Source organism: Cucurbita maxima, unplaced genomic scaffold (genome assembly GCF_002738345.1).
Source record: "Cucurbita maxima cultivar Rimu unplaced genomic scaffold, Cmax_1.0 Cma_Scf00016, whole genome shotgun sequence".
Classification (NCBI taxonomy): Eukaryota; Viridiplantae; Streptophyta; class Magnoliopsida; order Cucurbitales; family Cucurbitaceae; genus Cucurbita; species Cucurbita maxima.
Genome location: NW_019272032.1, coordinates 3,694,019 through 3,717,665, shown reverse-complemented (window position 1 = coordinate 3,717,665; position 23,647 = coordinate 3,694,019). Strand labels below are relative to the sequence as shown.

The following is a 23,647-nucleotide window of genomic DNA, read 5'->3' as shown; positions in this document are numbered from 1 at the left end:
TTTTTTTTTTTTTTTTTTTTTTTTTTTTTTTTTTTTTTTTTTTTTTTTTTTTTTTTTTTTTTTTTTTTTTTTTTTGCATACCCTTCATCCCCGCATTGATTCTGGTCTGGAAACCTCAGATTTGGTTGAGCCTTTTTGATTTTGCGTTTTCTTCCTTTAATTTTCATTTCTGTCACAGAGTTGAAGGGATCGGGATCGCTAAATGGTCTTTTTCAGCTCCTCCTCATTCGATCAATTGGCCGCAAATCCTATACAATTCACCCCATTTCGATGTTTTTAGGGTTTATTCTTTGAATGTCACTTCAATTTTCGAAATCCGAAATCCGAAATCCCTCTTTCTTTGTGCAAACTGACGATTAAGGTATTTTTCCCCCCCAACTCCGACCTGTTCATCCGAGCTTTTCTTCCATTTGCAAATTCACCCCAGTTTTGAGGTTTTTAGCTTTTCTGATTCTCATTTATTGAAACCTTATACTTCTGCAGCTACTTCTCTTTTGAATTCTTAGGTTTCTTGAAGGTTCTTCGGTGAAGAGATGATCAGTCTGTGATTTTTGGGTATTTTCACGGGCTGGCTATTAAACACAATGCGTCTGTTTCCTCTGAGATCTAGCCCGGACTATACCGAGGACAAGGAGCAGGGCGGCAGTCATGCTTTGTTGTATCTTAACGTCTACGATCTTACTCCCATAAATAACTATCTCTATTGGTTGGGGCTCGGAATCTTTCATTCGGGTATTGAGGGTATGTAAACCATATACTTCTTTATTACTATTGTTGTGTGCTCATTGCACATTTTCATTTTCCCTTTGAATTCTATTTGCAATGGTTGTAAATTGGTTATCTTGAGATGAATATATGAATCGTGGATAATGAAATGGTATGTTTTAGTTTCATTGGAATGGGAGGGAGCTGTAATTAGTTGAACTTCGATATTTGTTAGGGGCATACCTTTGAGCTCACCCATTATGCAATCCTATATCGGAGTATGATCTATTGAACCTTCATGGGATTATTGGCACGCATCTGCGAGAAATATGGAGCTTTTTCTTGAAACATACTAATGAATGATCGGTAGAAAGTTTTCGTTTAGTTAATTAGGACGATGAAAGTTGAGGATGACATATTCCGTGGGACTGTCGCAAATGTAACCGAGCATGCCATTACTTGATAGTTGTTCTCTTCTTTAACTTCATGTGTAACAGATTCTGTTCATAGCTCTGTTGAGGATCTGTTGCTTAATGAATTGTTTCTTATACTGATTAGTCGTTTCAGTCTGCTCATTGTCGGTCATGACATTATGAGTACAACTATAAGGCATTTGGGTAACTACACGTTCCTCAAGTTTGTTCATTTTATAATAGTTGGAAAACGGTTCACGTTTCAGTTGTTCCAATCTCAATTGGTCGTAGACAAGTTGTCAGCTGATATTAAACGCCCTTCCTTTGAACTAGAGGTCAATCTTTTCGTTCAATAGGATAGATGATTGAAATAGTCGACCTTATTTGTATAAAAAATATAGGATGGGGATGGTGTATGCAGGGTTTAAAACCCTTTGGTCACATTTAGGTTATGTCACCTATAGCCTCATAATAACATAATTATAGGTAAATGCTTCCATTTGAAACTTCATTGACAAACTAGATGTGTTGTTCTGTTTGCATTTTATCCTGGCATATAGTCATTTTTACCTGATTTGATGCTCAGTTCACGGTATGGAGTTTGGCTTTGGAGCACATGAATATCCTACCAGTGGCGTATTCGAGGTAGAGCCGAAAAGTTGCCCTGGATTCATCTTCCGAAGGTCAGTGTTATTGGGAAGCACTGATTTGTCTCGTGCTGAATTTCGATCATTCATGGAGCACCTTTCTTCAGAGTACCATGGTGATACATATCATTTGATTGCCAAAAATTGCAACCATTTTACAGAAGAAGTCAGCATGCGACTGACTGGGAAGCCCATTCCTGGATGGGTGAATCGGCTTGCCCGATTAGGTAAGAACTATTTTCATCTTCAGCATGCAATTTTGTGCCATGGAATAAGCTCGGATGGAATTGATCGGACCGCTGTGTGTATTCCACAGTACCTCGAGAATCTCCTTAAGATGTTTCTCTTAAGATGAATTCCACAACTACTATATGTTCTTGTATTTTTAAGAGGGTTCTTGATGCTTGCTTAAGTCTTTTACCTGATGATACCATTATTTGGAGTTACAGGTTCATTCTGCAATTGTCTTCTTCCAGAAAGCATTCAGATTTCAGCAGTGAGACATCTTCCTGATCATCCAGCATATTCTGGTATGTTCCTGAATAGAAACACTAAACAACCAGTGTATTTCTCTTAAGATTTACTTTCGTTCTCGTCCTCGTCCTCCTGTTGAATTATTCCCCGTGATTTTCGTGTCATAATGCAGATGACGATGATGGGTCAGAATCGCTTGCATCTTCTATATCACCAAGGAGCGAAGATGAGGAATCGGATCATCTACTGATGGCTCCTAATGGCGAGGTAGCATTCCTAAAAGAGAAACCAGTGAAGGTGGCTAGAGAACCTGCTTAATTCATTTACCCTTTGGTTCCAACTTCCTTGGCTTCATATTTATTGTTTGTATTTGTGATATATAGTATTGTGTGTATGATTTGATCAGGCCAAATTACTTGAGATCCTGACGTTTTAAGCGATATGATGATAGTAGCTTAGAGCTTATATGATGTTCTGTATCATTTGGAAAATGTTAAGGTGAAGGAACATGGCACCCATGTTGTTGAAACTGTATTCATCTATGTAAAATATCTACACAACACATGTACTTCGCTCTTATTACACCAACTCGTTAGATTCAAGCCTAACATTAGTAGATATTGTCTTATTTGTGCTTCTCATTTCAAGTTTTCCTTCAAAGTTTTTAAAATGCCTCTATAGGATTCTATACCTTTATAAGAAATATTTCATTCTCCGCCTCAACTGATGTGTAATTTCACATTATCATACATTACTGTCACATCATGACTCGTGACTGTCATTGCCATCGCCTTGGGATGATATCATTTAAGAATTCATTTTGTGGCTGTTTTTTTTTTTTTTTTCATTTTCTAAATCTAACTAGTGACGTCACCCAATGCATGCATAGTTCATTACGCGGAAGCTCATTATAAATAACCTTAAAAAACACAACGAAAACAAACCTACTTCCGAAAATAAACCTTCAATATCCGTAAACCTTCAATTCAGAATAAATCTAAATTGAACTCTAAATAAAACAATACTCAATACTATAATTTTAAAAAAAATAAAACAATACTCAATGCTATAACTAAAAAAAATAAAAAAATAAAATAATACTTAATGCTATAACTTAAAAAGTCAAATAAATGTAACTCCTAACAATATCCCATCTCCAACTTTCATGGTGAGCTCAGCTTAGCTCCTCCTAACAATATCCTATCTCCAACTTCCATGGTGCTCTCAACTCCTCTTAACAATATCCCATCTCCAACTTCCATGGTGTACATTGGCGCTTTGTCTTTACCTGAAAAATGTAGGTAGCACGTGGCTAGAGTATTTTATGAAATACTCAGTAAGTCACCTCCACTATTGAGGTTAGGAATGCAAACACATGCTTTGAGCGGGACCTAACTTTTCATAAACTTTACATGGCTTTGGGCGCTTTTCTATTCTGGGTAGGGTTGGATGTGTAGTACTCCTTCACACATGGCCCATGTACGCATACATGGACCCACCAGGCGAGCTCATATACATACCCCTGGGTCTAGCTTGGTCGGGCACAACGTATTACACGTCGTCGGACACCACAGAACATAAAAGGGCCCGCATGAAATTATGGCGAACATAAATATCATAATTCATTCTTTTGTATCATAAAGGGGAAGAATCCCAATGCACATGACATACATATATACATGAGGTCCCTTTAACATATCTAACATGACATTACATAAGCATTGCTAATATCGCATATACGTTTCTTACATTACATGACATCTCACATGACTTACATTACATGACATATTACATAACATGAAAGTACATTCCAGTTGCATAAACATCTCATGACATGACTCGATAATACTACGTGTATCCATGACATCGATCGACATTTTCATGGCATATATTACTAACATATCATTCATAACTTCATATAACATAAACGGTCAACGGTCAACATAACCCATTACGTTTCATAGCATAAACAGTCACATAATTCATACATCATAGTCATATCACATAATAAAACATGGTGCATGCAGGGGCCATAAGACACGCACCATCATACAACACGTAGTAAACTAACTCCAGCAGTGAGGTCACTTACCTCGATGGCCTTGGCCGAAGTCACTCACAACAAGCTAATCCCAACAGTTAAATACGTCCTATAATAACCACATAAAAATTTAAAGGAACCTTTCATAACATACCCTAACTAAATCTCATGTTATTTATCAAAATAAACTCCCAACCCAATCTGTCTTTGATGGTTAGGAATCATACTGACCTCGTAAAACTAAGGCAGAAACGGCTTCGGAAGGGCCAAAAACCCTGGAATCGATATATTATAGTGATATCAAGCCGAATAAGCCTAGCTGCCGAGCCGACCAACTAAGCCGCCAAGCCAAGCTACAGGAATTGACAGAACCGAGCCGATTTCGTACGCGTGCAAAGCTGCCGGAGCTGTTGGACGTGCGTCTACGGCTAGACTCGATTCCAAAAACCTCACCTTCCTACTTGACAAGCGACGAAACCCTAGTTTCCGCCTTCCCGATTCTGGCAACGCGCTGACGATCCCACAACGTCCTCAACACCGATTTTCGACGGTCAACCTTCTTTGACACAATGATCCCGACATCAATACCTTACTTCCACTCGATTCTTCCTCTGAAGAGCAACCCCAACTTTCCGGAGGAAAGTTTGGAGAGAAAATTGTTTTCAAGGGATGTAAAAGATTAGGCATAGGAATATAAAAATAATCTCAGACATTTACCAATAAGACATTATAGGGTTTTAGGATAATGAAACTTAAATATGAATGTTTCTATTAAATAATAAAAATCTAACGGAAAGATTACATTTAATTAATTATTTTTATTTTTATTTGATTTTATTTTATTTTATTCGAGAAACTTTACCATTTCCAGTAATAACTTCTTTATTGAAAATTTGAATGGGAAAGAAAACAAGAAAGATTGATTAAAATTATAATTTGACAATTTGTTGATTTTAAAATATAAACTCTGTACACTGCTCTCAGATCCGGAAATGATAATAGACTTTGAAATATTTTATCATTTTTAGGAGCTTTATAATTTTTAGGAGCTTCTGTTCTGCCATGGATACTTCAAACTAACCCACTCATTCCGCCATTAAAGCACCTCAGAGCCCAAATCCACTGCCATCGGAGATATGAACGCCACACCTCCTGACTCCGAGATCCATCCCACTCAACCAGAAACCAAAATCTCGAGATGGGTTGCAGAAACGGTCGACGAATCCACCATCCACGGCGTCGAAAACGAGCTCCTGGTTCTGCGGAAAATGCTCGAGAAACCAGAAGTTGACGGCGGTGGAAATGGGTTCAGGGCAATCGGAGTCACCGGAGTCCGAGGGATAGGGAAATCGACGGTTTGCCGGGCCTTTCTCCAAAACCCAGAAGTGAAATCCAAGTTTCTCCCGAGGATTTGGGTCTCCATGTCGAGAATTTTCAGCGAAGACAGAGATACCAAAATCGCTGTACTCAAGAGAATATTAATCTCTCTCGGAGTCGGAATAGACACAAATATTCCCGGCGAACAAACAGTCCGCCGCCTCCTCTACGCCCTCCGCCTGCAACTGAGAGGGAAACGCTATCTGGTTGTGTTGGATGACGTACAAGAATCGGAAACAGAGGAAGAACAAAATGGGTTTTGGGATTTAAATTGTTCCCAGAAAACCGGAGAGAATTTTAGAGATGGGTTTCCAAGAGGGGAAGGCGGGGCAATTATAGTGACGAGCAGAAGCGAGAAAGCTGCAAAAGGTATGGTGGGTGAGGGAAATTTGCGGCGTTTGGTTCCTCAGAAAGACCCAGAAAGTTTGTGGAAAATATTCTGGCAAGAAGTTGCAAAGGATGGAGATTCCAGCCTCCATCGCCATCGCCATCATTCAAATCTGAAGGAAACCAAAGTGGAGGTGATGAAGAAATGCGGCGGCCTTCCACTGGCGGCCAAGATGATGGGTCAGATTAAATTCATCCAACAACATTCCAACAATCCCGACACTCCTTAATTCTCTCTGCTTTCTCCTTTCTTTCCCATTTTCTTCTCACAATTACAGTGCTGTTTGTTTGTTACTTTCAAATTACTTTCAAAATAATATTAATTTTTTTTTATTTTATATTTTATTATTAGAAGGAATATGAGGATTGTGTAGAGGAGAAGAAAGGAATTTGGAAAAGAAGATGATTGGTTGCTCAAAGGCTGACTCGTGGAAAAATGACATATGTAGGAAATTGTGAACCATACACTAAATTTAATAAATATCATACAATAAAGTCTCCAACTACTCGTACTATATGCTATTAATGTGGGGTTGGTACACAACTTTATTTTGATAATGCATCTATCATTTAATATATAGTACGATATATACAAGTCATTTGATTAAATTGAATGAAATTTTTTTGGACCAACCTAAGAATTCAAGTTGGTTGGATTAATAACTCAACTTCATAATTTAGAATTTAGTTGCTATTGTCGTTAAATTTTTATTTATTTATTTACCATTTAGGATATTAAGAGTTCACAGATACAAATCAATCTATAATCATTAAAAAAACAAATTCTTCATTGATAAACAAGCTTTCGGGGTCGGGGTTAAGGTAGAGAACAAACCCATTAAAGAAAATGAGAGTCAGGTGTAGTTACTTATCTACTATGAGTTTTGCTCTGGCATGGCCTTCAGTGATTTGAAACTGTTCTCCAAGCCCGAAATGCGCCATTAACAACCAAACCAAAGTGATGAGCTCTCCTCCTTTACTGACCTGTTGAGCATGTTGGTCTGGTCTGCAATGGCTGGCTGCATATCCCAACATTTCGATCCACACTTTGCTCATAATCTCCCATTTTTCCTCTTTGAACTCTCTTAGCTTCTTAGCAAGTATTGCAGCATCAAACAGTACAGATTTGCTTCTATCTCCCTTCACTGTCACCGGTTTCGCTTTTATGTTCACCCCGAGTATCTCCCGACAAGCCCTTCTGTTTGTATCTTCGTTCGAGCTACACTCCAATCCTCGTCGGTCAAAGAACTTTTTCGCCTCGGCACAGGTGTCCCTGAACCTTATTTCCCCAAGTCCTGCCACGACCGACATCATTGAGGGGAGCATCACCAATAGGTAGAGCATGTAATCTGATAACAGCTTGCTGAATTCTGGAGGAGTAAGAGTTTTGTTGTTGGCGCTCGTGTTTTGTTCGTCTCGGAAGCAAAGTTCTGTAGCTATGTGCCATAGAATAACACTCTCGTCAAAAGCAACATCGTTGAAGTAGGATATCAGCTCATCGACATCGGCGTTCGAGTTAAGCTCCATTGATTTCAATGCATAGGAGCCTCTAGATGAACATATTGCTTCAGTAACTTGTGCACTTTCTGCAGCTTTGGACTTGTCTTGCATCTCTCGGAAGATAAAGCCCCAATGATCCTCAAAAACGGGCTGTCTGGAGACATATTTCCAATCATCAAGGAACTCTTTGGCACCAAGATAATCAACCACAACAACCTTTGCATCACGAAACCAACGAATAAGTTTCTTCCAAGCAAGATTGCAGCCACAACAGAATGATTTGTTCCTCAAATCATCCATTGGAATACGTTCACAGAGGCAATATGATATCAAATTGAACTGAGACACAGACTCACACCATCGACGAACGATTCGTGGAGTGTCGAGCTTCTTACAGCCTGAGAATGGTGGCTTGTTATGCTCAGACAATCTCAGCCCTTTGAGGCGGAGGAAGTGTTTAAAAATGGTGGCAACACAGGAATCATCCTTTTTAAGGGAAGCCACAGTCCAATCAGAGGAGATAGTCATGAAAATGGATATCAATTCTAAAACTAAAGCCCCAATAAGCAAAGCATAAGTAATCCTAACGTCAATTTTGTCAAAATCAGTTTTATCCAAATGGGTAAACAGAATCAAAGCCGTAATCACAGAAGATACAGAAACGAATCTGAAAAACCATCCATATTTGTTATGAAGAACAACCAGTTTGGTGAAGAGAACTTCATATATGAAGTTGAGTTCAACTTCGATGATCTTGAGGGCATCAATTGGGGTTCTTGCCAAGAAGAAATCCCTGCTTTCATTTCGCTCCTTAAAGCTAAATATCAAATCAACAATCAAACCCTTGAATTTGTTAAAATAAAGAAAGGCGTATTGAACAACCTCAAGCTCATTCAGAGTACCCTGTTTTACTGTGCTTGTGAAAGGGCTCCATTCTTTGTTAGGCTCTTCGACGAGATCAATGCGAGTAGGCAAATGGGCAGTTTCCTTACAAGAAAACTCCTCCATTAATTTAGCATAATCAGGACCTGGGTCAGGCTCCTTAAGCATGGAGGATCTGAAACTCCCCAAACTCGCCAAATACAGAGCCCTCGTCCGCTCGGCGTACTTGATGATTCCTGCAAGAAACATCAAAGTGGAAGGAACCCAGAGCTTGTTTTGGGGAATGGTTTGAATGAAAATATAAACAGTGGCAACGACCTGAAAAATCAAGCCGATTAAATGGCGAAGCCAGAGGGCATTGTCCTCGAGAGCAAAGGCGGTAATGGTGTCGGGACCGCCGAGATGGAGGAGAAGAAAAGGGGCCCAGAAGGCGAGGAGTTCTTGATTGGCATCGGACTTTTTCTTGTTACTGCTGTCGTCGTTGTTGTTGGAAATGAGGCCGACGATGAAACTGGCGGTCCAATCGGCGAGGAGATAGGCAGACCAGAGGAGGAAGATGGGGAGTTTTCTAGAGGTGCGTTTCCTGAGAGGAGCACAGAGGATTAGGAAGGTTTGTAAGGAGAGACTGAAGAGGATTAGGCCTCTAATGTTCCATTCTTCCCAGATTTCTTTAACTCTTGGTGGAATTATATCGAGCGTCTGGTTATTTGAGGGTGGTGTTTCGAGAAACAGAGTGTGGACTGGAAATTTCTCAGTCAGGGAAGCCATGGGAGTGGGTTTTTTCAGCTGAATTTGGTCTTGTTCATGTCTGGTTGTGTTCCCATTTTTTGTAGGCTTGTTGAAATGAAGAATTGAGAACGAAAAAGATTTCAGAGACGAACTGGAAGGCTAAGAAAGGACTGGTCAATTATGGAGGAGGATAAAGCAAAACATTGACTTTCTTTTCTTCTTTTGACCAATATCTTACTTCTTTATCAGATCATCATTACTTTACTTTTTACTCTTGATTCCTAATATAAGATTTGAAACATGGTTTTGTTTTGGTTGTTTTTTTTTAATATTTAGACTATATAACTTTGATTTCTTATTTTGACCAACAAAAACTTTATAACTTTGTTAGGAATCCCCGACCTTCCACAATTATATGATGTTGTCCACTTTAAACTTAATGTATTTGTTTTTGTTTTTTTCAAAAATGCTTGAACCAATGAAAATAGTGTTCCTTACTTATAAACCCACAATTTGCTCTTCTCGGTAATCCTCAACCACCTATACTAACAATTACCTTTGATTTTCGTAGTGGAAACTATGTGTTAACTAATTTGTTTGAAGAACTACTTATGAAAGAGAGAATTGATATATACTAATTTAAAAGAGTCAAACAGGATGAGGACAGGGAACAAGGATCGACAAGGTCATCTGGTTCTTGTCTTCATTTAGCTGGCGAGGAATTTTCTTTTCTTCCTGGGACTCCATGTCTCGCCCAACCATGAATTTTCACCAGAAAAATGAAGATCTAGATCCAACTTCAATGACTCAATTCAATTTTCTATGAATGAAATCAACTCATGAGCGAACATTCAGGAAACATAAACAAAATGAATATAGACTCAGAAAGACTATACATTTATCATACGCACCATAACCAGCTGCTCTTTTATGTTGCTGTTTCTCAATGCCACCTTGTTTTTATCACTACTGGCATGGTTTCATCCACACTCCATTGGCATCACAGGGGCAGAAAGTAACTCTTGGACATCGTACTTTCTGCAAGTAACTCAAATTTGGGAAAGATTTCTGAAGTTCTCTCCATTCTATCTTTAATTCCGTCATGTATTTCAGACGAACGACCTCGGCCTTCCATGGTTCGCTCCCGAGCTCTGCTAGTTTCCCTCCTCTAATGTAGAGTCTCTTCAGGCTTGTCAAATTTGAAGGATTTAGCCATAAGGGTAGCTTCTCCTTTGGCAGACATTCCATCTCAAGCTTCTCTAACTCTTTTGGTAGTTCTAAGATCACATCATTAGACTGATCCCTTTGTTTGCTCAATTGCATGGTTAGCTGTCTGCCGATTTTCCTCGTTACTTGTCGTATCATGTTTCGTTCGCCTGATGATGGTTGCTTCAACCCTTCGGCCACCCATACAATGCCGAGAGTTCGAAGCTTACCGTGCTCCCCAAGATCTTGGAGAACACGGAGATCCGTGTCGTTGGGGAAATCACGCCTGTTCGTGTTGATGCTCAACTTTCTGAGCTTCTTAAAACCTTTCAGATCATTAAGACTTGACCTCCCTGTAACAAACCCCTTCAAGACTCTAAGTTCAGTGAGTTTGGATATGCTTTTTGGCATCTGATCAAGCATATAGCAGCCGGAGACATCCAAATGTGTGAGCCTCTTGAGAGATCCTATGCCCTGAGGAAGTGTCTCCAGATTGAAACAAGATTTCAAGTCTAACACCCTGAGTTCACTCAATGTTCTTATGGAATTTGGAAGTTTGTAGATCCAGGAGATCCCTTGGAGGCTCAAAAGCCTCAGTTTTTTCATTTTCTTCAAACCTTCTAAGAACTCAAGGCTTTCGACCTCAATTTGCTGCTCATCAACTGCACTTTGCCACCTCCCCAAGTAAAGAACTTTGAGGTTTTTCAGCTTAAGCAACCACTCCACAACTTTGTCAGTTCTCATGTCTACTTCCCCTTTCTTGGCCAACCACTCCAATGCAGAATCAGGGAAAGGTTGGCTAACATTGAAGATTGATTCCACGGTAACTTCCAAATTCTGATCCACCGTCGGTGCTTTCGGCTGGCGAAGACCTCCCCCCTTCACCAGAAAAATCCTATCACAGCCAGGAGATTTACCAATTGGGTTGTCCCCGGAATCATAATTCAAAAACTGCTCTTTTTTGGCCAGGATAATTGCAGCAGAACGAACAATAGGGGGCATTGTAAACTTCTTTTTGACCTTCTTCTGTTCTTCCTTCAGCGGCACAATCAAACCCTTGTCTGCAAATTTCTTAAGGATCTCACCAGCACGAACTTCAGGCATTTGATCTCCACTGCCTGAAGAGTCCAGAAGGCCTTCTCCAATCCAACAATGTGTAAGTAATCGCTTCTTTAACACTACATTTTCAGGAAACGCAGCAAAATACAAAAAACACTTCTTACAGATAACATCACCAAAGCCGTTGTAAATTTCCTGAATTTCTATAAAAGCAGGACTTTCGTTGAACACCTCATGGGCATACAAATTTGGCAACTTGAACTCATCCTGCCTCGCCGTTCCACCTCCCTTGTCAACCAAATGGGCAGTGCTTCCAGCCAAGGACAACTTTTGGTACGAAGGAATTTGGAACTTCAACGTCTTCATATCCTTACTTACCGCATCAATAAAATTCTCTTCGATTTTCTGATCTAATTCGATGCTTTTGATAACCTCCTCGAGACTGGCTTTTATGTTCTGTATCGGCTCTTTGAGCTGCTTGTCGAGCTCGTTTGTTGCCTCCAACGCCCCCTTCAAATGCTCGATGTTGGACAATAACTTATCAAATTGGGGATTTTGATTCGCCCTGATGCTAGCATTAGTTTCTGTATTAGGCCTTTCAGCCTCCTCTATCTGATCGTCGGCGGAGGCTGGAGCACGCCGATTAGCGGCGGCTTGGGCCCTGGTGGTGGATTCTTTGAGGGCAGTGGAGAGCTCTCCGTGCAGTTTCGACAACGATTCGATCATTTGGGGAATTGTTGGAATTAGGGCTGAAGCTTGCGGATGTAAGGGAGGAGATCGGGAAGCCATTGCTGCAGAAAGCTCAGTGAAGTTCGGAGATGACTGAAAGAAATCAAAAGATCTGGAATTTGTTCGGATCAAATGATCAATGGTTGAAGAAAAGAAACTAAAAAAAAAGTAATTATTCGTAAAAAAAGATTAAATTACAAATTTCTTCGTAAAAATTAGAATTTAATTCTAATAATTTTAAACATTAGATTTTTCTTCTTATAAATTCTTTAAATTTAATTTTTATAATTTTTTTAATATAATTTTGTTGTAATAGTTCAGTAAAATTTCATAAATACTTGGGCTAATTTTAAAATTCTCCATAATTTTAATTTTAATAATAAAATTCAAACTTTCCAATAAATTCAAAGTTAAACTTGCTAGACAAATCTTCCACGAAACCAAAGATTCTTCCCTTCCTTTGTCACTTTTCTTTCATCTCACCCATCTCGACCCACCATACTTGCATCGAGTTTGAAGATTTTAACTTGAACTTTTGTCTACTCCCGAACTTCTATAGCTAACTTAGACAATCAAATCCGCTTCAACTAAAACGGTACATAAAATAACAACCAGCATGAGCGCGAACAAAAACAAGACAAAAAAAGATTTCATGTTGTGCATATGATTGACACTTGAGTTTCGAAATAATACAAACCCTTTGTAAAATAGTTTAAGGTTATTTTAAAAACAAAATATTAAAGATTTCCATCATTGTCATATACCAATATTTTATTCCGACGTTTATAAAGTTTTAAAATAGTAATTGATATAAAATGAAGTAAGTTTGTTCGTACTTTGTAGCTTTAAAAATGGTTCAAAAATGTGTTTATGAACCATTTGACTTTTATCACTTCATTGTTAATTTGATTTCAAAGATGCTTAGGAAATGAGATCATGTGCAATTAAACCCTAAAACTAAAATACCTCAAAGACTTTGACTATGCCATTTAAAAGCCTTCCAATATGGTCTTTTTAAATGTTTCCTCATATCAACCCCTCTTTATTAAATTTATTCAAATCATATTCAATCATTGCATCTCCTAATGTTTTTTCAAATAGTATATTGTTACTGATATAGTCCGCTTTAATCTTTGTTGTATTATATATTCCAGTCCGCTCTATTTTTTAAAACGCGTCTATTAGGAAGAGCTTTCCACACTCATTGTATGAAATGTTTTTTCCCTCTTCAATCGATGTAGGAACTCACTTAAAAGAGTGTGAAAACCTCTTCCTATTGGACGTGTTTTAAAACCTTGAGGAGAAACCCGAAAAAGAAAGCTAAAATAGGATAATATCTACTAGCAATAGATGTGAACCATTACAAATTGATTGCGAATGACACCAATTTTTATAATAAGAGATGAGATTGTGGGGAAGAAACTTTCTTTTCTCACCCACCTAATGGTTTGCGTATTCATATCATAATTTCTTGTTTTGATGTCACGTTGCATCGATTCGATTTGAAGGGTGAGATAAGAAATAATTAAGACCGTTCAATTTTGTGTCTAATAAAATTTTATTATTTAATCTATTCCAATTTAGAACGGATTCTATCTTGTCTGACCAGCTTAAATTAAATAATTTATATTTGAAATTAAAAGTTTTAAATATATTAAACTTAAAAAATGAGGTAGGTTAAAGGTTTAAATTTAATTAATAATAATAATAATAATAATAATAATAATAAAAAAAGATAAGAGAGATGAGATTGCCACGTTCTCGTTGGGCTCTAAAAAGATATAAAACCAAAAGTCTTCGTTTCTCCCATCAATTTGATTTCCAGTCAAACACAATCTTCACAATGAGTTCCGATTCCGGCGAGACCCTTACCTCCACCGTGGACAACGCCCGGAGCATGACAAACAGACTTCAAATCCAGGCGGCGCACCCTCTCCACCACCACCAAAACCACCCTCTCGCCTTCATAAACTCCCTCGACACTCTCCACCGTCACTTCATGATCTCTTTACAAGAATTCTCCAACCCTTCTATTTCCACTCTCCTCTTCCGCTCCACCGGCTTCTTCCACTGCGCCGCTTGCTCCTCCACCTCCACCGGCGGCCCATCCTTCCACTGCCTCACCTGCCCTTTCTCCATCACCGCCGCCTGCGCCTCCCTCCCCCTCGTCTCCGTTAACCACCACCCCCACCCCCTCCTACTCCTCAATAGAAACTCCGATCACAAGCATTTAATCTGCGCTCTGTGTGATGAAGGAATCAGTTTCCCGAGTTTCATCCGTTGTGTCCATTGCGACGCGTTTTTTCATGTCCAGTGCGCTCTCCCGCCCGCCATTAAAGTTGACCACCACATTCATCCGATGGTGCTTTCGAGCTGTGAGGCTGTCGGTAACAATGGCGAAGATGATGATAGTTCGTGTAGCATTTGTGGAGATGAAAGAGATGAGATTTCTTGGGTTTATTGGTGTAAAATCTGTAGATTTGTCGCCCATGTTGGTTGCGTCATCTATGATCATCAGGTTCGTGATTTTCTCAATTGAATTCATGAGTTTAATTCGCATTCCCCTGTTTTGAATCATCATTCCCCTGTTTAAATTTCCCCTGCAGATCCCAAGTGAAACAGAGCCGCCAGAAGAAGCATCAATAACATCTCAATTTGGTACATTGGCATTGAATGATAAACACTTAGAAGCAGATGATCATCACCATGAAAGAATATTAAAGCCTGGAGTAACCCTTCAACAGATCCTCGATTCTTTCTCTGAATCCGACGATGTTGAGTATCAAAGCCTCGTCAACGCAATGTTGCAAGACGCCGGCGGCGACGACGACGACGACGAAACCAGCTCGGAAGACAAATATTCGAACTATTTTTCATATCTTGAGAAACCCCTTTATTATCTCTTAGAAAGACTCGAACTTGGAGAGGATGGCGGCAACCCTTTTGAAGGTTTTGATAGGGACACTCCGACGGTGCGCGCCGGCAGCCGATACTTGATCTCGGAGAAACTGGTTGGAACATTCAGTGCAGTTTTTGGCAAATATGGTGATATCTCAGGTATTATATGATTCAACTTTCACCGGTATCATATTATGACCTCCAAATTCGAAACTATTATGACGGCCATGTTGAATGGAATTGCAGAGAGATCAAATATGAGCATCAAAGTGAAGACGATTGTGTGGAACTTGTTCTGCAAAGTGATAGACGACATGTCGAGAACGGAGTTCGAGAAGATGACGGGAGAGGGTCTAGTTTCATGGTTGATAGGGATCAGGGCGATTGAGCTGGCTGGGTTTGAAGTGGGGTTCGCGTTCGAAGGGTGGAAGAAGATAGCAATGGGGTTCTTTGGAGGGAAAGGGAAAGAGGTGGGTGAAGGGATGGTTGCAGAAATGGAAGAGAAGATTGAAGAACAGCGACTCAAACTTCAAAACCTCTGTGAGGAACGAGATAAGCTTCTGAGCTTAACAGAACAATGTCTAATGGAAGCTCTGGCTATGGAGGGGAAGCGTGTAGGAGATGCTTTGATCTAAAAAACTCTTTTTTTTTTTTTTTTGGTTTGGAAGTTTAATTTTACATTTTTTTTTCTCGAAGTTTAAATGTCATTTTCATCTAAAATTTATTAAATAGACAATGAATTAAAAATTTAAGGTTCAATTATAAATCAATTTTATTTTTTTGATTAATGGATGGATTTAATTTTAATTTATTGTTAACATCGAATAAAACACAAAATTGAAAGTTAGAAATTCATCCGAGACTTGTTCAAAGACCCAGTAGACACAAAATTAATAAATTATGGACTAAGATTAAAAAATGAACTTTAAACTTCTCCTTTTAACTATCAACTTTTAAACAGTGCATTGATATCATTTGTTACAATCACACTTTTTTTAGTAGTGAATTTTTGCGATTGTGCAACATTTACTTTCAACACCGAGTTAGTCAAGTCAATTGGGATTCGTGTCACTTACGATTGGACAATGTATGCTCATGCTTATAGCCCCATTTTGAGAAGAAGATTTTAGAGAATGGGAGCAAAGAGATTTTTGAAAACAGAGTTTGAGATGAGAATGAAAGAAAATTAAAACCAACGTGATATAACTATAAGCAAAAGACAGCACAACGTCTTAAATAATATATAATTTTTAAGGTAACTAAAATTTGACAACTAGTTTCATCTTCTAGTACAGTTTGATTGTTTAGCTTAGAACAAACAAACTGAAAAATGTATATGACTTTGTATGCTATTGTATAAAATTATTCAATGCAATAGACACCTACCCATGAAATTTTAATATAATGGAAGAATATGATAGCAATATAACCAAACAATTTTAAGAAAAATAAATATTGAAAGTGAATTTTATTTTCTCCCTCCAATTCCTCCCTCGTGTCTCGTTAAATGGATGATCAGAGTCCCAATCTTTGGGGAGCCTATAATTTCAACAAAAAATAAATAAAAATCTTTCTTTTAAAGAGAATTTTATAGAAGTTGAAACAAAACTGGTGATTTGATTGGTTTTATAATTTGGCGTTGTTATTTCTCATTCTCAAACAACCAAAGTTGTGCGAGGGAACTCGGAATATCATCACCCAACTTCCTTCTCTCGGCAAATCTCTACTTCCACTCTCCAACTAATGGCGTTTTCTTCACTGCCCATCATCTTCTTCTTCCTTTTCGTTTCAATAATCATCCCAATTTCTCATTCCATACCTTTCATAGTGCTCCACGGTGTGTATCTTCTTCCATTCTCGACTTTCTTCCCCTCTTTTTCTGTTTCTATTTTAATCCAACTATCTTCTTTTGTATCCGATGATTCCTTTATGTTTCTTATCAACTGGGTGTGTTTAAATTCTGCCGATTCAACTTGTTGGATGAAGAAATCGACTGTTGGGTATCGATAATTTTTGTTTCCTCGAAAGGGTATTTCCGAGGGATGTTTGGATGCTGAAATTTGTTTTCTGGAAATTACTGTTCCTGGTTGTTTGATTCTAGGTCTACAGAGATTCAAATCTGTTCTTGGAGGAATATTTGAGACCCCCCCATCCCTGTATTTTGTTTTTCTGGAATCTGTAGGTTTCAGCTTCTAACCCACTTCTTGATTTGTTTTTTCTTTATGGTTTATCCAGCTGATCTCATTAAGTTGGTGAGTTTGATTGAGTTGCAATGTTGGTCAGGGTTCAATTGGAGCTATTTAAAGCCGTCTGTCGTGTTTTAAAAGTTTCTTGAGTTGATATTTTCTCTCAATTGCAGGTATTGGAGATAAATGCTCAAATAAAGGCATGAGGAAGTTTACAAAGTACTTAAGTGATAATTCTGGTGCTGAGGGATATTGCATGTATGCTTGTCCGAAGATCTGTATCCATTTTCATTACTAACTTGTTATAAGCTTGCTTTGATGATATACTAACATGTTATAAGCTGCCATTATATTCATATTAATTTGTTATAAGATTGCTCTCATGATTGACTGAGCTGCGAGCATTGATATTGCTTCATCCATCTTCCTACAGAGAAATTGGCAATGGGGGATGGGATTCGTGGTTTATGTCCCTTGAGGAGCAGGTTAGATAATGAGTACTATGATTCAATCATCTTGAAACGACCAATAAGTTTTTCAAGTTGTGATGTTTCTGTTTTATGTTTGGCAGTCCCAAATTGTTTGCAACAAGGTGGTATAGTTCTCCAGCTGGTTTTTATTCCAATTGGATTTTGACATCGATGTTAACGTGCAACTAGTTCGTTACTATGACTACAGGTGAAGAAAATGAAAGAGCTAAAAGAGGGCTTCAACTTTGTTGGTCTCTCCCAGGTGATTCATGACGACTTGAGAACTATAATTCTGTAACTAACGATAGTTTGTGTCTTGTCCAATCGTCTTGTCTTGTTCTTGTACTTGTTCTCGTTCCCCTTCCAACTTTTCATAAAGTAGTAAAGATTAAGATAGTTTAACTCACTCTGGGACACATTTGGTTCTCTTAATAGGGTAACTTAATCGGCCGAGCAGTCGTAGAATTCTGCGATGGAGCGCCTCCTGTGAGAACCACTTTGATTATTTACCTTCTAGATTGGTGTTTATCAGCCTGATATGTAGTGAATCTAATTTGTTGCTTCTCTGTTCATGGGAATAGGTTAAGAACTTCATCTCTTTAGGGGGTCCTCATGCTGGCATAGCCTCTGTTCCACTTTGTGGTGTAAGAACTGTTCTTATGTTCCATCTGCATGGGAATAGGTTACATTTTCTGTTGCTGAAGGCCTTGAATATATTTGCAGTCTGGCATTTGGTGCATACTTGCAGACGACATAATGAAGTTAGGTATCTACTCAGATGCTGTCCAAGTACGTCTCCATATCCAAGCTTCCTTAAACTCTATGGTTTTGTGTAAATTGTCAACAAATCTGTGAGATCCCATGTCGGTTGGGGAGGAGAACGAAACATTATTTGCAAGGGTGTGGAACCTCTCCCTAGAGGGGAAGTCCAAGAGGACAATATCTGCTAGCGATGAACTTGGGCTTTTACAAAATTGAAGTCTTGACACGTTCTCTTATTATTGTCTTGCAGAATTCTTTGGCTCCTAGTGGTTATATTAAAATACCGAATGTGAGTTATATTTGTTTACAAACCCAGATATGATTTCTGTACATCTCCAAGTTCTCAATGATCCTTGTTTTCTTTTTCAGGATATCCCCAACTATTTAGAGCACTGTAAGTTTCTCCCGAAGCTTAATAACGAACGCGCCGGTGCTAGAAACTCGACATACAAGGAACGATTTAGTAGTTTAAAGAACTTGGTGCTAATCATGGTAAGTTTGATGTATGGATAAGCTGATGCAAATTTATAGTGTTATTGTTTTGTCATATTATTTTTGGTTTGGCTCACTGTTTCAATAGTTTGAGGATGATAAGGTGCTGGTCCCAAAGGAAACGGCGTGGTTCGGGTATTACCCGGACGGGGAGTTTGAGCCTGTTTTACCCCCACAGCAGGTACAACATTTTGGATGTCATAGCATTGCCAGATCTTGGCTAAGAATTGAAAAACACAACGCACACATACACGCACACGCACACGTTTTAGGCACGGTGACGTTGCGGTGTCTTAGCACCATGATTGTTTTGGTGCAGACAAAGCTTTACACAGAGGATTGGATTGGATTGAGAAGGCTAGATGAAGGTGGAAGAGTCCAGTTTATAAAAGTTGAAGGAGGTCATCTTGGAATCTCGTACAGTGATGCAAAAAAGTACATTGTGCCTTATCTGGAGGAACAGCAGCAACCTCTTCAATTTGGTTTACAAAGCAAGCATGTTTCTTGGAGTTTAGCTTACAGGAAGTAGTAGCTTTCAAGCTACAATCGAATACCATCAACAACCTGCTTTTGCAATATTCATATTGTACTCTTTGCAATATTCATATCACTATTTCGACCAAAACTATCCCGGTTAAGAACTAGGACTCTCTACAATGGTATGATATTGGGACTCTCCACAATGGTATGATATTGTCTACTTTGAGCATGAGCTCTCATGACTTTGTTTTGGGCTTTCCCAAAAGGCCTCGTACCATTGGAGAAAGTATTCTCCACATATATATCCATGATTTGGGACTCACTCCCAATAATCCTCAACAGCTCCTCCCTGCTCTCTCTCTTCGGCGACCGCAGCTCATGCTCCAAAGAAGTCGTCTTCTTCGGCCGGTGATGTGTACTAGTAGTATACGCCCTCTTTCAGTTACTTCAGTTTTCTCATCGACGTCATGGACTTGGACAATGCCATAAGCGACTCACCCATGAACACACGACATTGCACGTCTTCTTCGGTGAACAGCGGCAATGTCGTAGCTTCAAATTCTCGATCCACGTGGCAGTGTGGCGCTCCATCTCTTGTCCACATATGTTCGATTTGTAGAAGACCCACGTAAACAGTCGCTATGGACTACCTTAGCGATTGGGGTTTTATAGCCATTCTCCGCAACGACGTTCGATGTTGGTGTCCTTGGACGACAACGTAATTGTCTTCCACGTAGTAGATCCACGAGACCCAAACCTCGTCGCGTGTTTTTTGGCAGATAGATGGCCTTTGGTTATGACCCACAACCTGAACAAACAAACTGGAATCTTTATGGAACTCAAATCAGCAAGCATTCAACTCTCTTTTTACTCTTTCGGACTCGATAGAAATGTCTTTGAATGACTGCTAACCTTTTATATCCCTTTACGTAAGGGTTCAAAGTTCAAACTGATCCAACTAAGTTTTTAGATGTGACGAAGATGTTAGGTAAGCATGTGTTAGAAGCCTTTAAATTCAATTTCAAGATGAGTTGAATTGTAATTACCTAAATTGGAAAGTTTATTCAATTCAGCCAACCTAATTAATTTTTCTATTTATATTAAAGTCTTATCACGCTTTTCAGATAAATGTCAATTATGCTAAAAGAATGATGTTCATGAATAACAAATTTAAAATATTTGCATCAATATTTGAGTCATTTCACGTTCTTATAAGATTCTTTCAAGTTTTCAATTGCTAGCATACAAGTAGTAATAACCTTAGTCAATTGAGGTCGTTACACGTGTGTATTCAAGAAAGATAAATCTGATCAAGGAGTAAAGAACCATTCAGGCTTGCTTCCAAATCAATCAATGGCAATTAAAGATCAGAAATTGAAAGCACAACCAACTAACCAAACCCCTACCAAACACACGCACACACAGAGAGACTGTTTTAGTAGTACCCCTTCATTCTTCAAGAGTGAACCTATGCACTGCGCTGCAGCTAGGACGAAGAAACCAACGCCACAATTTAATTCTAGATGAATCGCCTAGTAGGTAATGAAACTAAGTATACTAAAGTAAATTATAGAGAGAATGTTTGTTTCTGCAGACAGGGTTGGGATTATAGGCACACAACGAAGAAAGAACAGCGGAAGTAAAATCCCCAATTTCAATTATTAGATCAGTTGGAACCAACTTCATAAGTAAATCCTGCAATAGAAGTATCAATTGGAGCATCTAAGAGTAATTGTTCTCCTTATCTATCACTGAGGGATTCAATTTCTCTACCAAATAAGTTCATTAAGGTTCTCAAAGGAAGAAAAATTCAAGCAGAGAATTGTTAATACTCAAAGACGAGGGATACAGAAAAGGGTTTGTTTTTCACCAAAACCACAGAAACCATGATTTACAGACATGAAAATATACACGGCATCTTATAGATTAGCAATTAACAAAAGTGTTAACTAAGATGAGAGCAATCTTCAAGAACAAATTATTATACGAAAGCTACCTAGCCTCTCATAACATGCAGAACAAAACAGAAGAATGAACACTTTGAGATATTTGGAATTCCAAATCAAAATTAAGGCCAAAACAACTAAATTAATCAGTATTTGAAGGCAAACCCACAAAAGGATTTGAGTAAAAGGAAAACAAAAAAAGTGAAGGCCATCGAAAACATTCACAAAATTAATGGTCAGATATCCCGAAGTCCCCATGTAAAAAAAAAGGTGCAGAACTTGGAAGTTCTTTCAGCATTTTACTAACAAGAAAAAGATTTGGTGGAAAAATGACTCGCAAGAAGCTGCTTTGAGCCATTCAAATGCAGTAAGAACGATCAAACATCGCAAAGCATTAAGGAAGGATGAAAAAATATCACCATCAGCATCAGCTTGAAGAATGCGAGTGAAAGTTCTATCTGAAAAAGAATGCACTGCCTGCTATAGCAATTGCATAAGAAACCAAGCTCTTGAAAATCTAGTCCCCAGCAATCTAGGGAAGCCTGTCAAACATTATGATTGATCAACTAAATAAGAATTGCCCACATGAGCAATAAAATTCCAAACTATATCACAGAAGGCTTTAATAACAAAACCTTATAATATGATTCAATTCAGCGTACTAACCTCTACTTTCATAAGAAAAGTACTAAGTCGAAAACTAACGCTAAAACCTGCCCTTTCATCGGACCAGAGAGATTACTACAAGTAGGAACAACAACACAGAAAAACTGGATTTCCCACGTGTTCAATTTGAATCGTAATTTCGTTTCTTCTTCCTAGAAGTAATAACGGTATACCTCCAACAAGGGTCCCAATCAAGGCATGGCAGGCAAAATCTTCCAACTTCAAAGATCAAAAAATATCCATCGTCATCATGCCTATCTCTGCAACAACAAAAACCAAAGCGTGTGGGAAAACGAAAAATCGATAGTTTGCCATGTTTGAAAAACGAAATCAAAGAAATGAAGAAACATTAATACACCGTCGTGTTCAGAATTCAATGAAATGGCGGAAATCGGAATTGCATTTAGTTGTGGGCAAGAAGAAAAGTTTTTTAGAGTACCTTGGCCGGAGAATCGGCGATACGATAGGCGTCTGCTGTAACACCGACCAACCACAGTCCAGGAAACACAGTCTGAGAGACGAACAATACATTGAGCATCAAGAAAAAATAATAACGAGACCGTTTCAGTACAATCACAAGCAGAAAAGAAATAGTAAGAAATTTCAGGAAAATTCATACATCGAGTTGCTTCTGAACATTCTTAGGTCTCTTCTTCGGCCGTCTGGAAGGTCTAGATCCAGTCATGATAAAAATATCTTCCTCAATCTCATCTTTAGACAGAGCGATCCAGAACTTTCTCTTCTCCTTCTTCTCAATCCTATGCGACTCTGTAAATCCTCGCAACCGGAGCGATTTCGGCTGCGGATTCTCCCCTTGCTGAAACGCACCAGCAGCGGAAGAAACAGCCCCGTCCTGTTCTTGCAAGTCTCGTCCATTCTTCAAATCACAAAAGCCTCTCAAGGACAGGCCCTTCCGCGGCCTGAGATTCCAAGGCTTCTGCACTATTTCCTCCGCCTCGGCCTCCTCACCTTCCCGCTTCTGCTCCTTCACAACTTCTTCTCCGACCTCACCTTCAGAATGCTTCGCGGATTTATCTCCCAGTGAGCATGGTGAAAACGGCAATCTATTCCGAGCGGTGCGCGATCCAACTCGAGGTTGATGCTTGGAGTCTGCTTCAGACTCCGGTTCAGAATGATCGACGGCAGGTGATGAGTCGCCGCCAATTTCCCGCCGAATGCGGTGATTACTGTTGGTCTGATTCTTCCCACCCCATTTCAGAAATGGGAGAGCGAAGTTGTGCAAAGGATGAGACTTAACCGGCCCTGTAGCCATTGAAAATCCCACGAACTCCACAATCTCTATCGACAAATCGTCGTAAAAACACAGAATACTTCTTCCTCGGCGCCGTTTTCGGAAACAACCTTCACAATCTGTATCTACAAAGCCTTGTGAGACGACCTTGAGTGGCTTCTAGAGATCAATGATCCCTGAGAAGAGATGATCAACGGCACAGGACGGAGGCGCCGTGCGCGGTGGAGACGGACGAAAGGCAAGAGAAAAGAGAGACTGAGTTTTTTTTGGTGTGAAATGTGTAATGGGCTTCGTGTTCGCCTAACATATATAAGAGATGCAGAGACGTAGTTCGTTCTGCGTCCAC

The 23,647-nt window shown here is 39.1% G+C and overlaps 7 protein-coding genes across 11 annotated transcripts in view; 4 read left to right on the top strand and 3 right to left on the bottom strand.

Annotated features, from left to right (window-relative positions):
* LOC111491286 (deSI-like protein At4g17486) overlaps positions 1-2,827 on the top strand; it is a 3,008-nt gene extending 181 nt beyond the window's left edge. Inside the window, exons 1-6 of one of the 4 annotated variants that reach the window (XM_023140132.1) lie at positions 48-124; positions 217-361; positions 507-741; positions 1,705-1,992; positions 2,215-2,295; positions 2,412-2,827. In XM_023140132.1, coding sequence (XP_022995900.1) covers positions 585-741; positions 1,705-1,992; positions 2,215-2,295; positions 2,412-2,557 — 672 coding nt within the window. In that variant the 5' untranslated portion in view covers positions 48-124; positions 217-361; positions 507-584 and the 3' untranslated portion in view covers positions 2,558-2,827. Of the gene's footprint in view, positions 1-47; positions 362-483; positions 742-1,704; positions 1,993-2,214; positions 2,296-2,411 lie in introns of those variants that run through there. The other 3 variants (XM_023140131.1, XM_023140129.1, XM_023140130.1) reach the window with 3 other exon arrangements.
* A 2,589-nt stretch (positions 2,828-5,416) lies between these two features.
* On the top strand, positions 5,417-6,448 carry LOC111491420 (probable disease resistance protein At4g19060). Its single transcript, XM_023140335.1, has one exon. It carries the CDS (start codon positions 5,417-5,419, stop codon positions 6,272-6,274), a length of 858 nt encoding a protein of 285 aa, XP_022996103.1. The 3' UTR covers positions 6,275-6,448.
* Positions 6,449-6,816: 368 nt separating this feature from the next.
* LOC111491457 lies at positions 6,817-9,396 on the bottom strand. The gene has a single exon (XM_023140377.1). It carries the CDS (start codon positions 9,192-9,194, stop codon positions 6,909-6,911), a length of 2,286 nt encoding a protein of 761 aa, XP_022996145.1. The 5' UTR covers positions 9,195-9,396; the 3' UTR covers positions 6,817-6,908.
* Positions 9,397-9,764: 368 nt separating this feature from the next.
* LOC111491378 (disease resistance RPP13-like protein 4) lies at positions 9,765-12,294 on the bottom strand. Of its 2 annotated transcripts, none has more exons than XM_023140290.1 (2): positions 10,052-12,294; positions 9,765-9,975 (listed from the first exon to the last, which is right to left on the bottom strand). In XM_023140290.1, exon 1 carries the CDS (start codon positions 12,207-12,209, stop codon positions 10,122-10,124), a length of 2,088 nt encoding a protein of 695 aa, XP_022996058.1. In that variant the 5' UTR covers positions 12,210-12,294; the 3' UTR covers positions 9,765-9,975; positions 10,052-10,121. The 2 variants fall into 2 exon arrangements, with proteins under 2 accessions (XP_022996058.1, XP_022996059.1); XM_023140291.1 differs by having other exon boundaries at positions 10,067-12,294.
* Positions 12,295-13,917: 1,623 nt separating this feature from the next.
* LOC111491223 lies at positions 13,918-15,793 on the top strand. Its single transcript, XM_023140026.1, has 3 exons — positions 13,918-14,667; positions 14,756-15,206; positions 15,294-15,793. Exons 1-3 carry the CDS (start codon positions 13,993-13,995, stop codon positions 15,680-15,682), a joined length of 1,515 nt encoding a protein of 504 aa, XP_022995794.1. The 5' UTR covers positions 13,918-13,992; the 3' UTR covers positions 15,683-15,793.
* An 857-nt stretch (positions 15,794-16,650) lies between these two features.
* Positions 16,651-19,582, top strand: LOC111491146 (palmitoyl-protein thioesterase 1-like). The gene is made up of 12 exons (XM_023139919.1): positions 16,651-16,884; positions 17,407-17,491; positions 17,667-17,718; positions 17,805-17,825; positions 17,912-17,965; positions 18,139-18,189; positions 18,285-18,347; positions 18,427-18,492; positions 18,716-18,754; positions 18,835-18,957; positions 19,046-19,138; positions 19,277-19,582. The coding sequence occupies exons 1-12, from the start codon at positions 16,791-16,793 to the stop codon at positions 19,484-19,486; spliced, it is 951 nt and encodes a 316-aa protein (XP_022995687.1). The 5' UTR covers positions 16,651-16,790; the 3' UTR covers positions 19,487-19,582.
* A 2,233-nt stretch (positions 19,583-21,815) lies between these two features.
* On the bottom strand, positions 21,816-23,647 carry LOC111491147. Its single transcript, XM_023139920.1, has 3 exons — positions 22,669-23,647; positions 22,489-22,560; positions 21,816-22,309 (listed from the first exon to the last, which is right to left on the bottom strand). Exons 1-3 carry the CDS (start codon positions 23,320-23,322, stop codon positions 22,304-22,306), a joined length of 732 nt encoding a protein of 243 aa, XP_022995688.1. The 5' UTR covers positions 23,323-23,647; the 3' UTR covers positions 21,816-22,303.

Excerpts from the sequence above, each read along its gene's own strand:
- LOC111491147 (XM_023139920.1), bottom strand. The coding sequence starts at position 23,322 with ATGGCTACAGGGCCGGTTAAGTCTCATCCTTTGCACAACTTCGCTCTC. Across the intron at positions 22,561-22,668 it reads ATGTTCAGAAGCAACTCGAT|ACTGTGTTTCCTGGACTGTG; the intron begins GTATGAATTTTC and ends TTCGTCTCTCAG.
- LOC111491146 (XM_023139919.1), top strand. The coding sequence starts at position 16,791 with ATGGCGTTTTCTTCACTGCCCATCATCTTCTTCTTCCTTTTCGTTTCA. Across the intron at positions 17,719-17,804 it reads TTATGTCCCTTGAGGAGCAG|TCCCAAATTGTTTGCAACAA; the intron begins GTTAGATAATGA and ends TATGTTTGGCAG. Across the intron at positions 17,826-17,911 it reads CCCAAATTGTTTGCAACAAG|GTGAAGAAAATGAAAGAGCT; the intron begins GTGGTATAGTTC and ends CTATGACTACAG.
- LOC111491457 (XM_023140377.1), bottom strand. The coding sequence starts at position 9,194 with ATGGCTTCCCTGACTGAGAAATTTCCAGTCCACACTCTGTTTCTCGAA.
- LOC111491378 (XM_023140290.1), bottom strand. The coding sequence starts at position 12,209 with ATGGCTTCCCGATCTCCTCCCTTACATCCGCAAGCTTCAGCCCTAATT.
- LOC111491223 (XM_023140026.1), top strand. The coding sequence starts at position 13,993 with ATGAGTTCCGATTCCGGCGAGACCCTTACCTCCACCGTGGACAACGCC. Across the intron at positions 14,668-14,755 it reads GCGTCATCTATGATCATCAG|ATCCCAAGTGAAACAGAGCC; the intron begins GTTCGTGATTTT and ends TTTCCCCTGCAG. Across the intron at positions 15,207-15,293 it reads CAAATATGGTGATATCTCAG|AGAGATCAAATATGAGCATC; the intron begins GTATTATATGAT and ends ATGGAATTGCAG.
- LOC111491420 (XM_023140335.1), top strand. The coding sequence starts at position 5,417 with ATGAACGCCACACCTCCTGACTCCGAGATCCATCCCACTCAACCAGAA.